General features: G+C 37.9%; 3 protein-coding genes and 1 pseudogene across 3 annotated transcripts; 3 read left to right on the top strand and 1 right to left on the bottom strand.

Annotated features, from left to right (window-relative positions):
• The first annotated feature begins 3,257 nt into the window (after nucleotides 1-3,257).
• On the top strand, nucleotides 3,258-4,891 carry LOC138041812 (peroxynitrite isomerase THAP4-like). Its single transcript, XM_068887504.1, has 6 exons — nucleotides 3,258-3,596; nucleotides 3,751-3,873; nucleotides 3,982-4,053; nucleotides 4,450-4,521; nucleotides 4,624-4,768; nucleotides 4,860-4,891. The coding sequence occupies exons 1-6, from the start codon at nucleotides 3,258-3,260 to the stop codon at nucleotides 4,889-4,891; spliced, it is 783 nt and encodes a 260-aa protein (XP_068743605.1).
• A 1,393-nt stretch (nucleotides 4,892-6,284) lies between these two features.
• Nucleotides 6,285-8,436, top strand: LOC138041810 (uncharacterized). The gene is made up of 5 exons (XM_068887502.1): nucleotides 6,285-6,344; nucleotides 6,763-6,949; nucleotides 7,272-7,712; nucleotides 7,945-8,116; nucleotides 8,271-8,436. Exons 1-5 carry the CDS (start codon nucleotides 6,285-6,287, stop codon nucleotides 8,434-8,436), a joined length of 1,026 nt encoding a protein of 341 aa, XP_068743603.1.
• Nucleotides 8,437-10,324: 1,888 nt separating this feature from the next.
• On the bottom strand, nucleotides 10,325-11,007 carry LOC138041807 (uncharacterized; the record flags this gene model as incomplete). Its single annotated transcript, XM_068887500.1, has 2 exons — nucleotides 10,576-11,007; nucleotides 10,325-10,481 (listed from the first exon to the last, which is right to left on the bottom strand). Coding segments are annotated over exons 1-2 (429 nt in total), but the record flags the coding sequence as incomplete, so codon positions are not given.
• Nucleotides 11,008-15,991: 4,984 nt separating this feature from the next.
• Nucleotides 15,992-17,500, top strand: part of LOC138041358 (uncharacterized) — a 9,111-nt pseudogene continuing 7,602 nt past the window's right edge.

Here is a 17,500-nt window from a genome sequence, read left to right as displayed (position 1 = left end):
ATGAACTTGACATCATGCAAAGTGCTAATCTACTGTACAAAAAGGTCCAAAACAAACATTAGGGACCTTAAGCACGCATGTTTTTGAGATGCGGATGGCAACCGGAAGTGACTTGTTTTCCCTTTCAACTTGTCTTCACTCAACCGCATTTATAGTGCTAAGTATCTTTCCTCCATTAGAGATGATAAGTATAAAAATCTAGGAGACACCACTGTCCTGGCACGCGAAATGTTCTCTTCTCTCGGTTGCCGTCCGCGTCTAAAAACGTGCATTGCTTAAGCTCCTTATTGTGAGCAAGTGTAGTACACAAATTGGGTAAACCAAATCACTACTTCATTCCATATTTTGTATTGTCCAACAACTTGTTTCAATGTTGGTAAATAAAAGACATTCATGTAAAGCATCATTAGCATTATATTACAAAAACGATCCTTGAAACGTGACAAACCATTTTTTGTTTTAAGGAAATTGTCATGAGAGCCGATTCTGATCGGTATTGTTCAACAGACATTCCCATATTACTTTACGAAATTGTGGGCTAGCAGACTCTTGTCAACTTTGTGTGGATGGTTCCCCAATTCAATTCAACAACAATAGCAAGTACAACACAAGCACAGGAGAGTCTCTTTTGCTTTCAAGTAACTTCAGAGCCTTCCAAATACTTTGAGAAACTTTCAGATATACTCAGGTATTCTCAAGCAGGTCTGCTGAGCAGATTCAAGCCGTTAAATGTTGGCTTGCGAGAGTCAATAATGACTCTTAAGTTTTAATGTGGTGCAACCTGTACCAAAGGTCCAGACCGTGAATTGAAATGTTGCCCTGTGAGAGCACAACTCCTCGCTGTAATCCGAACTTAGAAGACAAGCAGACTGTAGGAAAGCCAGAGTGTGAAATGCAAGCAGAAAAGAAGAATGAATAACTAGATAAAAAACGATCTTCCACAACGAGCTGTGTCACCCACAAAATGGCCACTTTCTGAAGCTTAGAAGTTTATGTAGCTTAGCCGAGCGTAGACTGGGGCCTATCTTCGACGATAGTAAACCATGTGACAACCACTCTGTTCACCGTGACAAATCCAGGAGTATACATCTTGGGCCATGACACTGAATGGTTTACACTTCGTGTAAGCCACACAAAAATTGTACAGTGGAAGATTTTAAGGCTGACAGGTTTGACACTTATGAATACGAGGTCATTGGGGGACTTCATAGTATGACTGTGGCCAAAGCATTGAACGAAAAATATCCCAATAATCCACATTTCAAAGGCAGACACTTGTGAGTATATTGTGGTTTGCCTCAAGACAATGTCACGTTTGTTGCCCCACTTTTCAAAAATTGCTGCTGCACTAGTTGCAAGCATGAAATACTCTAGAACCAGGAGAGCATACGTTGCGAGTTGGCGTCCCAAGCACAACTGCAAAATAAAGCAACGGATGTTCACTGAAATCATAATTATAAAAGCCAACACAACAACATTATATGTGTTATAATTACCAGTATATCAATAAATATTATGAAATATATTCCATGCCTGGAGTTTTTTCCTTACCTCACTGTAAGCGAATGATGACAAAAGCACTGAAAGTGCAGAAAACAAGGAGAATAGCTTGGATAAACAAAGAATTGCCGAGATCTTAAATTTGTTTTTCATTGATCAACCAAAGAAACTAGTTGCGGCACTTGGGCCTGATTCTCCGACTGGCCTCTCAACCATTACAACTCATAGACAGAACATTGGGTCATTTGACCTCCCGACAATAACACAGAGGAGGGTTGTAGAATTATTGCTTTCTATCCCAACTCATAAAGCCACCGGACATGATGGCCTTAGTGCCAAATTACTCAGAATCGCTGCACCTGCAATATCACCATTGCCGTCAAAGCTATTGGACCTCTGCCTGTCTACCAAGACCTTCCCAGCTGCAAGGTTACAAAAGGTACCCCCTGTTTTCAAAGGAAATGGCAGTAGGAATGATAAGAACTACAGACCGATTTCTGTACTTCCTGTTCTCTCTAAAATATTAGAGAAACACATATGTGAATACTTGTGCAATTCCCTTAAGGAAAACAGTCTGTTTCATCATCAGAAAATCCCATTCAACTGAAACTGCACTTATTCGTTTGGTTCACCAGTTTCTGTTTAACCTTGACAATGATAAAGTCACTGGACTTGTTTTTATAGACTATTAGAAGGCTTTTGATTTGATTGATCACCAGTTGTTATTATCAAAATTGAAGGCGCTTGGAGTGAACGAGACTTCTCTTCCCCTGTTCCGCCACTATTTGAGTGGTAGAAGCCAGTATGTAAATATAGACAGGTGCCATTCTACAAAAAGATCTGTGATGCTTGGTGTGCCACAGGGTAGTATTTTAGGTCCTATTCTATTCCTTGTTTTTGTTAATGATCTTCCCGAAGCATTGCAGCACTGTGTTGCTGATATATATGCTGACGACACTACAATCAGCCACTCTGCTCACTATCAGGCGGCCCCCCAATGCTGTGTCTGAGGGCCTATAGGATGACATTGTTGAAGTCTTAAATTGGTCATTAAGAAATAAAGTGTTGTTAAATGAGTCCAAAACAAAGTCGATGCTTGTTACAGGGAAAGGTTTGGTGAAGAAGATAGAACATTCCACCCTTCAACTACGCTTAGTCTTCTGAACTTAATCAAGTACACTCACACAAACTGCTCGGAGTGACAATTGACAGTCAGCTCTCCTTTGACCAGCATGTGGATGACCTATGCAAGAGGTTAGCACAGGGAACTGTGTTGCGGAAAATTAGACGCTCACTGCCTCTTGATCAAAGGAACTCTTATTATAACGCAATGATTAAGCAGACAATGCTGTATGCCTCAACTGTGTGGACATACTGTTCTGTAAAAAACATTAAGAAAGTGTTCAGGCTACGGAAACGCGCAGCCCGTGTAATACTGGGTGCTGACACAAAAGTGAACAGTGTGAAACTCTTTAAAGTGCCCATGTCACCATTTTTTTTATTTTCTCATTCAAAAGTCCACATTAAAATACGAGCTTCTGCGAAAAAAATCTTCGATTTGAACAAAACGCAAATTTTTTATGATTATTTAAAAACGCTGAAATTGACCGCCATTTTGGCACACCACTCGTATTAGTCTTCTCACGGTCATAGAGGACTTGTGACGTAGGTTAAGGAACACTTGACCTCAGAAGTATACAGGCTTGAGAAGACTTGAGAGGTTTTTGACCGAGAGTTTATCGAGTAAAAGGTCAAGAATGCCCAAAAGATGTGTTGCTGCACGATGCGACAACACAGCAGACCCCACAAAAGGAATTAGTATGCACAGATTTCCTTTTCTGAACTCTGAAAACCCCATTGCACAGAGACGAAGGAAAAAATGGATCGACTTCGTCCTTTCGAAGAGGAAGAACTGGGTGCCCGGGAAAACGTCTTCATTGTGCTCGATGCACTTCAAAGAGGAAGATTTTCAGTTTCGTTTGGACTCGAAAATGAAACGATCGTTGAAGTCTGACGAAATTGGGATTTGTGTGTACCCTTCGATTCACGCTGGTACAGAAGTGGAAGAAGCCCCTTCCAAGCGAGGAAGACGAATGGTGAGTTTTATTGTAATTGTGTGAAATATTTATCTCCACGTGTTGCGAGTGTCCATTGTCAAATAAGAAGTTCTCCTTAAAAGCCACTTTTGGAAAAAAATGTGTGGTTTATTGTTCTGGTTTAGTACTGCTGCTTATGCATTTCCTTTCGCAGTTAGTGAGATCTGCCAAGGCTCGGTTAAAGACATTAGACACGGAGGCTGATCATGAAACTTCAGTTTCGGCGCATTCGACATCGCTGTCATCTTCCGACGTGATACCGTCAAGTAGTCAAGAAGTAAGATAGTTGTTGATGTATACCAAAAACCGTGATCATAATTTTGCAGAAATAACAGCGAGGACAACATATGTTTTAATGAAAATGCTTTTCACATATGTTTTACAGTGTGACCTACCAGTAGATACTCCAGTTTCCCCAAATGCAGTGGACTCCAGTGCTACATGTAGCACTTACGAGGTAAAGCTCTTGATGTGAAATCTTACACTGTGCGATGAGCATTATGCCCTCATATATTTTTATTTGACATATAAATTAGTTGTAATATATTTTAAAGTTTATTTTGTTTACATTTCATTATCTAAGTAATGTATTTTAATTTATTATAATAGCTCAGGGAGCAATTATTACAGAATGCAGGGCCACTTCGTTCCACTTGTTTTACATGTGTCAAAATCCTTTAAGGATTGAAGTACAAAACAATAGGCACTTTTGTTATTCAATGAGATATAAATAAGTGGCCTTGTATTCTGTAGTTTAGCCACCAGTCTGTAGGTTAGATAACTACAACAGCAAAAAAAACTAATAAAAACTTTTTGGATGTTACATTATAGCCATTTAATTATTATTTTGCAGGAAGATGTTACACAGATGACTGAGGGTGCTGGTGTTGATTTAGGACTACAGTCTGATGCTAGCATGCAAATGGTACAGTGCTGTATGCATTTCTCTAAAAATGTTATACTTAGTTGAAAGAAATGTCAGTTTAACAACCAAGGTTGCTAATTATTCCAAACTTTTCTAACATAGGGGACATCCACGCAGGCCCTTGCTGATGACCTATTAAAAGTAAACAGTATCCATCGAGAGAATGAAGTTTTGAAGAGGCAGTTGAATGGTGCAAGAGAAGCCCTCAAAAACTGTAAAGGCCAAAAAAGGCAGCTCAAGCGTAAAGGTTTGTAAGAATGACACTTCTAAATGCTTGAGAGGAATTTTAAATTTTTGTAATGTCTTGAAATTAATAACAAAACTATTTTTATTCCCAGTTGACCGACTGACACAGGATGAGACAGGATGAGGACACCATCGAAGAAGAACCTGACTTTTCTTGTGGATACCAAGAAGGGCTTTCCAGTGAGAGTGCAGAGGATAGCGAAACAGAGGATGAGGAGACACAAATGAAAAGCAAGAGGTACACACAAACATTAGAAACTGGATAAGCAATAATATTATTGGAGAAACATTCATGTGTACATGTATTAAGGAAATGTATAGTGCAAATGATGAGTAATGAACAACCATCAGATTAACTTTCTTCCTGGTTTGCATTTTTTTTTTGGTTGGCAGGATCCCCCTATCAAGTTCCTATCACGACATCAGAACAGAGCCTAAGTACATAGTGTTCTTGTCAAAACTGCTGCTGCTCTTTCAGTTCTGCCATGTTTGTCGCACAGGAAGGAAGCCTGAGATAACAGCAGAGCAGACTGGAACTGGGATAGTGATTAAAACGGTCTGTACCAATTCCAGTTGCAGAAAGGAGTTCATTTGGACCAGTCAGCCTTTTATGCCAGGCACTAAGATACTTGCTGGTAACTTCCTAATATCTATGGCCGTGCTTTTTGCTGGTGGATCTTTTACAAAAGTTAGACAGATCTTCTTGCACATGGGTCTGGCTTGCACTTCATTCAGCACATTCTTCCGACATCAACGGGTAAATGATCATTGTGAAAGAAAAAAAAAAACCTTATTTTGAGCAGTCTGTAAACGGTCAGGTGTCGTACCAGCTGGAGCCAGTTTAAACAAGCCATTAGGCTACAACCTGTTTAGTGCTCTCTTACCAAGTAATTCATACAATGTAGAAGGGAATTTTTCGCCATGAAAGAAATATTTTCCAAATGTTGTTTTCACTTTCTTAGATAAATCCAGGGGTGAGCATGAATGAGACTTAAATTCCTTATGATAAGCATTACATGTGTCCTTCTTGGTAAAAAGTCACCCAAATACACACAATTCTGTCAAACCTGAGGCAATCTGAAAATGTCAAATAACCCTGCCAAATATGAAGAACTAATTCAACAATACTTGTGTTCAATCCTAGACATAAGTGCACTTCTTTATCCAAAAAGACTATGAAAATTTTATATCACACGACTGAATACGTAATTCGTTGATTATTGTTTTAGAATATGCTGATTCCTACTGTGCACTTGTTTTGGAAGAGGTATCAAACAAACCTGTTGTCTCGTCTGAAAGATATGGGAGGAATAACACTGTCAGGTGATGGGCGCCATGACAGCATGGGTCATTGTGCCAAGTATTGTGCATACACAATCTTCTGTTGCACATTACCAAGCATCTTCCATTTTGCACTTATACAGGTATGCTAATAAGTTATGACTATCATGTTTTATTGTGCTTATAGAAATACACATGCATATGATTATATCAACTTGAACATTTCAAAGGGTAGAATGTGTAGTTCCAGAAAATATCCATACCCACCCCAAGGAAGGTTAATGGAAATTCCAAGGGTGAGGGAGGTTTCAAAAGCTCAATTTTTTGAAGGAAAGTGTGACATAAAAATGGAATTTCTAGAGGGGTGGGGGGTTCAAGCTAAAAAATCTTTAGTGGGAGGGGTATGGATATTTTCTGGAACAACACAATGTACAGACTGACGCCTACTTGAGATGGAACAATAGCTCTGTGTGTAATGAATCTTATACCATTGGTGCATGATATGTGGTGGCATAAATGCAGGATATATTGTAAACAAAACTATTGTTAGAGCAAGATTCTTTCGAATGAGACTGGATCATTCTTGTATCCTAGTGTTTTATTTTGCTATTACTACCATAAGCCCCTTTTGTCTAAAATTTTAAACCTTTCCTAATACTGTTTTAGAATGCATGTTCAGTTCTGAACTTACCCTTTTTCTATTTTTGTTGTCAGAGAAATCAAGCTGGAAGCTCCCCTGCCATGGAGTTTATGGGCTTCCAAAAATGCATGGACTTTCTGGTGGGATTTGGCATTGTAATTGCAGCCTTTATTTCCGACAGGCATACCCAAATAGCAAGTCACATGAAGAATGTTTTATCACATATATCGCATTACTTTGATCTCTGGCATCTTAAAAAGAGTATGATCATTAATAATTATTATTCTGTTGAAAATTATCTGCATTGTTATCTTTGTATTTTATTAAGCAAAAAAAGGGCGGAGACACTTCACAGCTCTTTGTACTATTGGCAAATTTTGTATCTAGCTCTTGCAATAAACTGATAACCCCCCTCCACTCACATTTCCCCCAAAATGTTAGACTAAGTTGCTTTCTTCATGGACAATGTAGAATAAAATCTCAATCATTTGAATAAGAATATAGAAAAATTCAATACTGGGAGAATTGAAAGTTGTTCTAACTTGCGTTTAACTGTCTCAACTACTTTTATCACTTATTGCAGTGTTTTACAATCGTAGTTTCCATAGTATCTGCAGTGATCTATTTGAACCTCCCACACATTTTACACAGGAAATACTCTATGTCCATTGGGCAAATCCTCATTTCAATCCAATCCTAAAGGGCAAGCTGCAATTAGATTATGCTTCCTTATGGTATGTATTGATGTTGCTCATGTTTCTTTTAATTTTGACAGAGATCACCAAATTACTTAACAAACTAACAAAAGAAAAGGGGAATGAAGAACTACAGCCATGGGTTAAGCCCTGTGAGAGGCACTTGTACTGGAGTGCAACATCCACACTAGATGGGAATGGAAAGGTCATCTGGGCTAAGTTTAAGTCATTCCTTAGCCATATCATTAATAGGCACACTAACTTGGATGACCCACTTTTTAACAAGTGTGCACATGGAGACATCCCTGATCGCAAATGGATTGACCCAGGTATTGTTTATTTCTCTTGCTATTTGATATGACTTTTTTCTCAAAATTCCTTGCCTAAATTCCATTAATTTTGCAGAAATATTGTAAATTTTATCAACTTGCAAACACATAAATGAACACTTCAAACAAGTATTAGCCAATATTAAATTTTGCCACAGTAAACCTAACTGGTTAATGTTTATGACATGTATTTATGGTTATTAGGTAATAAGTACCAGTATTATTATTTCAGAGCATACAGTGTACGATAAAGTAAAGAAGGCCCTCACTTCTGACAGTCTGAAAAAGGGCATCATTCAAGCTTCCCCAAGTGCACAAACTGATTGTCTGGAAGGCTTCCACTCGGTGTTGAACCAGTTTGCACCAAAGATAATTGCTTATTCCTATCTTGGAATGTACTGCAGGTGTGAGAAAAAAAATTATCTTTAATAATGGTTATGCTGTAGTGGTTTATCGACGGTGGTACATGATTTTTATCCCAACAAACCCCTTAGTAGCAAAGGTACAGTGTACATGTTTGGTCATATTTTCATCAGTTGTATTGTTTATGTCTTGTAGGCACATTTTGGCTGCCCTACATTTCAACTACAACCTTCACAGAGAAGACAAAGTAAACCAAGATGACAGTGTCTCAGTCAAAGTAACCTACCCGAAGTTCAAGAATGGGGAAGGAACTGTCAGAAATAGGAAAATTGAACAGAACTTTGGTATTTATGAATTCTAACATGTTACCTCATGATGTCTTGTGATTGATCGATGCTGCAATTGTACGAAAAAACACAGAAGTCATTCACTGTTAATGCTCGTCCCAAACCCCAAGCAAGCATCTGTAGACTGACTGAAATAGCTACACTGTGTGCTAATTGTTGTTAACAATTTCCAGATTATGTTGGTGAACTTTTCCAGTTTTTTCTGGCCCTAAGCAAGCAGCAACTTCGGGAAACGTGCAATGAATTGCAAACTATGGTTCCACCGCCCATGAACACCATGCTCGATAAGCAACCCCGGGAGGAGGCCATAAGGAAACAGAAAGAACGCTCAAGCATGGTTTCAAAGGATGTCCCTCCCACTGCAGCAGGTACATGCTGCCATGGAAACTTTGTGTTTAGACTTTTACTTCACATCCATGATAATCTTGTTATGTGCCAAATGCATTATTGAAAAGTTGTGATAAATGTATAATCTTATACACACAAAATGTTTTATTTTGTTAAATAGCCCTGAACGTTTAAGAGTAGGAGTAAATTCTAATTACAACAGGAAAAACATTCTCTTTCGGTGGAATTTGTTTACAATATTCAAAGAATTAAAAAACAAGTACTTGCTTTATTATTGCAGTGTCAGATCAAGTGACCAATGAAAGGACAGAGCAACCAACAAGAGCACGTCCACTATGTTCTGCCTGCAGAAACCCAATGAGAGGTCACAAATCTGTGACTGACTGTCCAAGAAATAGAAGATAGAAATCCTAATGCCTCATATGCTGAGTGTCTGTTTTCCAAATCACTCAATGCTTGGCAAATTTTTGAATTTTTGAATCAGTATATTGTGATTTACTTTCAGTTTTTTTTAACCCAATGATTCATCTTATCGCAGTGGGAGAATATGTGCACATGTTGGAAACACGGAATATGCAAATGTTACTAAAGTTACAAGAGTAATGATAATAACTTCTAAAAAATAAGTGTTCAATATAAAACTTGACTTTAGTCTACTCTACAAAACTATCAGTCAAACTCTCCTAGTTCGAAACCAGCCGACTCCTTGTCCTCGTCACTTTTAAATGTCTTTCTAATAGCAGAATATGCACAAGCTGGAAGGGGAATTCTTTTCTTGCCCAAGTAGCCATACACAAGCCTGATAAATTCCCTATAGGCTATTGCTCGGAGATACCTAGAAGAGGAGAGACCAAAAAATAATAATAAAGCACCATTTTAGGATGATATTTATTACTTATTTACTATTTTCCAATACTACTGGCAAGTGGTCAGCGGTCTTAGTAATTAACAAATAAAGAAGCCTAAGCTAGTATTACACTGTGATATAAAATGCAATGGTAGTTGAGAACATGTGGGAAATGTAGAACACATGAGCTGGTGGGGAGTATTTTCTACATTTTGAGTGTTTCCAAATGTATGGAGTGTTTTATCACAGTGTAATACATGGATTAGGCTTCTTTATTTGCTTTATGATGTAGAGGTTATGTTGCGAAAAATAATAAAACACACTTTTTCTTTGTTATTATACTCACTGATAACACACAGGTTCTGGACCAATCAGAGTGTGTGCAGGGTCCCATCTTAAATTTGTATTATAATAGTAAATAAATAACAACAACGACCAAAAAACACTACAAGGAAATTATGGATTGTGCCTCGACAACATTCAAATCCGTATTTGTTACAATTTGTTATAATATTGGTTACCACTTTGAATCAGACAACTGAAATGGTTCAAGACCTCTAACAAGCTAAGAAGTGAAAACTGTAAAGGAAAAATCCACCGCACCTTTCCTCAGAACCAGTTTTTTTGTAGGCTTGCTTCCCCTTGGTTCGGTATTTGCCACTCGCTAATCGAAGGCTCCACTTTTCTAGGCAAACTGGCCTAAATCCGGGATGTTCGGTTATACAGCGCAGCTCTTGTCCTTCTTCGAGGTCTTCCAGAACAATTTCACTTGTAAGCGCCTCACAGCAGCCTTCAATTTCTTTACAGCAGTAGCATTCGCTAATGTTTATCAAAGGTTCGCGGCTACAATTACCACATGTACACCTAAAAGTGAAGTAATTTGCATGTTGTTAGTCCTTCACACACCAGTTGATATAAAGACAACAACAACCAATTCTAATAATAGAAGTTAGCTTACCAGTCTTCCACACGAACAGAATTTTCCAAGCGTCGTTTCAACTCATTTTCTAGCTGATCTTTCTCCTCAATCTCTTTCCTATAGTTAGCAAGCCATTCCTCGTCCGCTAAGGGTTCATCCGCATAAGGTTCAAGCGAATTACCGGTAGCTCTTGTGGGCGACTCTTCCAGTTCCAAAACGCAATCATTCGCTTCAACTTCGATTTGATAGTCTTCGTTTACGCTGCTATATTGGTCGCTTTCTGTGTCGGAAGCACTCTCTATAGAGGACATCACTTAGTTGGTTTGTATTTGATGAACACAACTTCGATAACCTCTTTCGTATATAGTAAACACGGGAGGCACGCCAACAAGCGTTCCTGAAACTACGTCACATGATGAGCCCGTACTTTCTCGATCAGCGGAAGGGGTGTACCAAACAAAAGTAGGATTGAAAAAATCATAAGAAATTCGCGTTTTGTTCAAATCCAAAAATTTTTTCGCAGAAGTTCATATTTTAATGTGGACTTTTGAATGTGAAAAGAAAAAAAATGGTGACACGGGCACTTTAAACAATTAGGTTGGGTTCCATTTTATCATGAAGTGAGAATAAATAAGTCTGTATTGGTATACAAACGGATTTTTGGGGAGTGTCCATCTTATCTCACCCAGATGCTTGTTAGAAATGTAGACGTGAATGGAAGATCGAGCAGGCATGGTCATCTAAACCTTATCTGCCCCGGATTCAATCGTGAGACCGAGGGCAGAAGGTCTTTCTCACTATCGACCAGCCGCCTCTGGAATATGTTGCCTGCCCATATTAAAAACCAGTATACTCTTACAAGCTTTAAAAAATTAATTGTTAAACATTTTATGGACAGTTATGAGGAATTGGACCATTTTATCATCTAACTTTCAATTTTCCTGTTCTAACTGTTAGTCTTGACCCAATGTATCTCATATTTTTCACATTTTTACCTTTCATGTTGTCATTGCATGTTTTGAACCTTCTTATTTTTCTGTATATATTTATTTATACATTGTAAGAGGGCCACTAATTTTTCAGTGATTACTGTTGTGTTACCCTCTATAAATAAAGTTGATTATTATTATTATTATTATTATTATTATTATTATTATTATTATTATTATTATTATTATTATTATTATTATTATAAGAATGGCGTAAAACAAAGAAAACCGTGGCACTAAGTTGAAAACCATGGAGTTTAACAAAACAATAGCACATAAAACAAAGAAAACCTTGTCAGGTCCATACACCTAGGTAAAATCTGGAATTTTTCACGCTTGCAACCAGCATTTAAACAGGAAAAGTAAATGTTCTCTTCATTTTAAAATACAGTAGAAATTTATTCTTGTTGTTTTTGAGATCCTTAGTCTGTCAAATCTCTAAACTCAAAGTACCGGTAATTGAGTGACAAAAATATAAATTATGTTCCAACTTTGTTCAGAAATTATGACGTTACATCAAACAGTATGACACCTTTTATCTGGATTATTCTTCTCTTCATATTAAACTGTGGGCTTCAAAATTCGTTCTCATATTTTTCAAACAGGTGCATTTTTGAGAACCTTTGGGAATCCAAATAGTAACGCAAGATTCCAAGTTTCAGAGCTCCAGATTTAAGAATCTCGCAATTTTGACAATAGTTTCTTGCTCTGTTCACTCACTTAAAAAAAGGGTACAAACTTCGAAGAGGTAGAAAACAATTTATTGATTCAAATTACGGATACACAGAAGCAAGAGTCTGAATTTCGGGGGTCACCCCTGGACTTGTAAATCTTACATTTTCAAGAATTAATTTTTGTTAAAATTCCTTTTCACTCACTCAAAGCAAAGGTCTGAAATTTGAACCCCAGGACTCGTAAATCTTAAGAAAAATTTTTTAAGATGGATTTCTACTTGTTTTCATTCATTTAAAGCATGGTCCGAATTTCGGACACCTAGATTAATTAGGAACTGTCCCATTTTAGAAAACTAATTTAAATTTCAGATTAAAATAACCAAGGGTCCAAAATTTGGACTCCTGGATTTAGAATAACCTTCCTTTTTTAAGGTTATAACATGATTCTTAATCACTCAGGTTATTTTTTACGACAATAAAAATCACAATACAAATAAGTTTGTTTCTGTGTGTTTGTTTTTTTCACTCCATCAGAATCTGTTCTGAAAAAATGGGACACTGCAAAAAACGGGTAAAAGTGGCGTTTTCTGTGCAAAAATAACAATAGTCGGAAAAGCGTTAAAACCCTAACCCATTATTATTCAACTGATAACATTATACTTAGAAGTTCTAAGAATAGTGTGAGTGGTTGCCCAACTTGGGTGCTGCTTCAGTGTCGACCTAAACTGTAAAAATAAAAAACCCCATGCCTAGAAAACTGCTCGAGAATTGTTCGACACCCCTATTTCCCGGCCCGGGTGCCTTCTGTTATAACCTACCAGCCCACGCCCAAAAAAGTTATGTGTGGTACTGAGATTTCGGAGTAATGTACAGATTATTGTGCTAGTATGAAACCGTTGAAACTTATTAGTAAATAAGCAAATTGACAACAATCCCTTCATCAGTTGAGTTGGATCAGTACCTATCCCTGAACGGCCAGCGATGGAAATAAAGTCAGCACCACCTGGGAATGCTTTCACAACTACCCACGATAGCTGGCATGTTATTCACCAGTCAATTGAAACCCCCATCCGCCAGGGGATTTGACATAAACCCTGGTAAAAAAGCATCAAGACCTCCACCCTCTGAGGCAGGAATTGAGATCAAATGCCCATATCCGTGGGGTAGGAAATTGAAAACAATCCAACATTTACTATGGAGAGAAATTTCAAATGTTCTCCTTTGGGTTAGTAAGGTTTCCATTTTAGTTAATGGTACACTGCTAAATTGTCTGCAACGTTTAAAGTGAAATTAAAATTACGCTGCATATCACAAATACTAAATTTGCCTGGTTCATGTCAAGTTTAAAGTAACCCAGGAAATTAGATTGAATATTTGCAGTGGATGGTGAATTTTTTTTTATGTGTGGATGAAGGCAAATCGTACCCCTCCCAGGGAAGGGAGGGGGGTAAAACCCGACAATTAAGGATAGGTGTGTGTCGCCAAGGTTCTCAAACCCCAACCCTATTTAAGGGTAGAATATCGAGATTCGATACCCCTTTTTAAGGCCCATACAATCTATAAAGGTCCCTTTACAATCGCTTTGTCAAACTTGAAAACGCGTATTCCGGTGTTTAATACAGTTTAAATAAACCATATCTTTTTCATTTTGCGCGTTGGGGTGGATAAGGGGATGTGCACAATACATGATCTAAACTAAAAGCTTCAAAACGTAGTTCTTTATTCTCCTACAGCTCTACAGCTTGCGTGGCAAGCAACTTACCTTTATCCCAAGTAAACGCAATACTACAATTGCTCGGCCTAGACCGCCACACAACCACAATGCTCGTGCCAGTTTCCAACCGAGAGAAAATAAAAGGAGCAGCTTGTAAACTGTTTCAGTAGCCTCTAGAATCAGAGGAACATGGTTTCTTAACATACTTTTCCACCGAGATTTATCTCCATTTATTAATCACCTTGTACAGTCAATTTTGCAGGTGTTCGCTTTCTAACAGAGGGGACAAGTTCTCCAACCCACTTTATGTTAATGGTACAGGTTGCTTTTTGAAGGTTTCATGCAAATTTCAAATATGCAACGTACAGGTTCATTATCAACCCTGTTCAGGACTGTCTTCTCAATGCCGCTCCAGGGCTTGAAATTGTGACTCCCTGATTGGCAATGCGACCAAAAATTGAGTGCTGGCGACTAGATTTTCTGAGCTGGTCGCCAGCTGGCAAATCACGTTTTGTCTGATAACCCAGGATAAACGATATATATGATGAAATCGTTCAGATCTGGTAGCTAGAAGACGAAACACCTTTCTTTTCCCTTTAAAATAATGTATAACTACTACAAGAATAATTAATAGCACAAATGTACTTTGATACTTCGATCACCAAGTTTACTAGGCGTCACATTGTTTCAGCGGCTTCATGGGATAGTGGGCACACTTTAACACCGTATTCTGCTTGCCTGTTACATGAATTTTGCACCCAGAAGACGAAGATTCAGCAAGAAGGTTAATTGAAAATTTAAATCCATAGTTAGTTGTGAATGCTGAAAACATAGATTTAGCCATATGTGACCTCTCACGGGAAAACGTACACTAACGCTTTTCCATTGAACGGCTTAAAGCGTTAGCAAAGCGTTGGCAAAGCGTTGGATACCCGTTGGGTGCCCCTTGGGTGCCCGTTGGAAGTGTTGCAAAAAACGTTGGAAGTGTTGGAAAACCCGTTGGTGGTGTTGAGAAAAGTCGTTGAAATAATGTGCCGAGCCATTCAAAAACCCGTTGGGAAAGTTCACGCAGGCCGTTCTAGGTGTTGAGAGTAAACAATCATTCATACGTTCGTCATAGGAAAACATGAAACAAGTAACTAAATGTTTGTCTCTACAATTGTAGCTGCAATTTAATACTGTCAAAGTTGATCGATAGAGTTATGTTCAAGGAAACAAAATAATAATCATAACGTGACATGCCATTTTCCAGTGGTGTCATCGATCTCTTATTTGCTACTTTGCAGAGACGAATTAGTGGATTTCTTTGCTCCTTCCATCCGAAATCAAAAAAATAATTATTTAACTGAAACGAAGTCATCAATATCACCTTTCTTCTGTTCGATCTAAGTCAAATTCGCAGTAACCGAAGCGCGAACCGTATAATTTATTATTCAGAAATTTGCACAAGCTTCAAGTCTGCGGAACAAAAGCTCAAAAAGTAGACTCAAAAAGCGTTGTTTACCTCATAAACCACTGCATAGAAATCTGCCTCATCCTCACTACATTACGTTTTTGTATTTATTTGTTTTGAAAGTGTAAATAGTACCGTTAGCAAAATAGAAGAGTAAGCGATGTCACACAATTTGCATCTGCTCGCATTGTCAAGGTGACCAGGTAGAAATCTGCAATCCTGTCACACAAACCATGGCTGAATCCGATAGTGCAGAGCTGTTCACGAGTGAAATTGAGAAGATGGAGTTGAAAGTGAAAAACTTTCTTCAAGATGGATGTGGATACGAGAATTTGCGCAATTGCGTGGAACTATCACATGGCTAACTTGACTTGGTCATTCTGGCCAACATCCAAGCATTTACTTACGTGGAAGTCTCAGGAGAAAAACGAAAGCGAAGTCATCGGAGTGCTTTTACTTTTCAGGCCAGACCAATTTGCAAAGAAATGTTTCTTCGGTTGTATGGAATCAGCTATTCTCTATTTCGCAGGCTAAAAGACCACTATGAAGACAATGGAATATCGCTTAGAGTTCATGGAAATCACAGACAACTTCCACCCAACGCCACATCACAAACGCTCAATGAAGAGGTGAAAAACGTTCTGACAAATTACATCGAAGAAAATGCTGTTCTTCTCCCAGGCAGGATTCCGAGTTTGAAAAACAAAGACATCAAGCTTTAGTCGTCCAGTGAAACCAAAATGTCTGTTTGGCGCCAATTCGAGAAAACATGTGAAGAGAGTGAAAAGGATGCAGTCTGCTACCCAAAATTTATTGATCTGTGGGAGCAGTTTCATCAAAACGTTGTTGTGGCAAAACCTATGTCTGACCTTTGTTTAACATGTCAACAAAACACTTCCAAATTAGTGAGATCGGCCAACCTACCAGACAGAGAAAAGTCTGCATTCGTCCAGGCTCAGCAACAACATCTGAACTGTGCTCAAATGGAAAGAGAGGTTTACAGGAAGGTCTGCCTCGAAGCGGAGACCAGTTTCAAGACCCTTGAAAATGAAATAGATTTAGACATACCGCCCAAAGCCTGTTTATTTGTTTGACTTTGCTCAACAGATTCATATTCCTAGCAATCCAATGCAGCCAGGGCCGATTTATTTCAAGACCCCTCGCAAATGTAGAATTTTTGGTGTCATATGCGAGGCGGTTCCCAGACAAGTTAATTATCTTTACGTTTTTTTAATACTATTTCCACAATTACATAATTACAATTCTTTTCTCAACAATTAAATTGCAGATGAATAAATAAAGTTTGGTTAATAAACGTTAATAATGACACCATATTAAATTAATTAAAGAAAAGAAAGAAAGAAAAAGAAAAAGACAATTGACAATTCTTATCTACATACTTGTTTAACTTAAACCATTTCCTTAATGATAGTGTTGCCTAATTATTATTTAAAATTGTTTCCTCAAAAACCTTCCATTTTTCTTTAAACAAATTTGTTTTATTCGTTTTGAAATATATATATTTTTCAGTTTCATATTTAATCGTCAAACTTCTTATGAAATGGCACAAAGAAGGTAGTGTTTCTCTACATCGGCAAGTCCACAAGAAAGATTTTCCCAAAATTACAATATAATTAAATAGATCCATCTCCTCCTCTAAAGATCCAACAAAAACATCGCAATATGTAAGCGAGAGGCCTCTACAACTCTTGATTTTACTCAAAATTTTTTTATTAACTTCATTCCAAAAAGAATTTGAAAAAGGGCATTCAAACAAAATATGGGATATGGTTTCTGTTAGCTGATGACAGAAAGTGCAGTTGGGGTTAGAGACATATCCTATTTTACACAAGCGTTCATTAGTAAACAGAACAGAATTTAACACTTTGCACTGAAAGGAGTGTAGATACAGTTCCTTAGCAACCCTCACTGGCAAAAGAAATGCCTCTGATACTTGTTTGTCATCGAAGCTAAATTCTTTCTTTAGCTTAACCCATTTACTTGGCTTTTCCAATTTCTGTTTTATAAGAAAACAATAATAGTCATGACATTTAAGACTCTCCAAATCAAGAATCACCTTAAAATTGGGTATGTTAACACGCAACTTCAAAGGAACAGAATGCCTTAGGCCTGC

Source organism: Montipora capricornis, chromosome 3 (assembly GCF_036669925.1).
Source record: "Montipora capricornis isolate CH-2021 chromosome 3, ASM3666992v2, whole genome shotgun sequence".
Lineage (NCBI taxonomy): Eukaryota > Metazoa > Cnidaria > Anthozoa > Scleractinia > Acroporidae > Montipora > Montipora capricornis.
The sequence above is the reverse complement of the archived record's forward strand: the minus strand, read 5'-3'. Positions and strand labels throughout refer to the sequence as shown.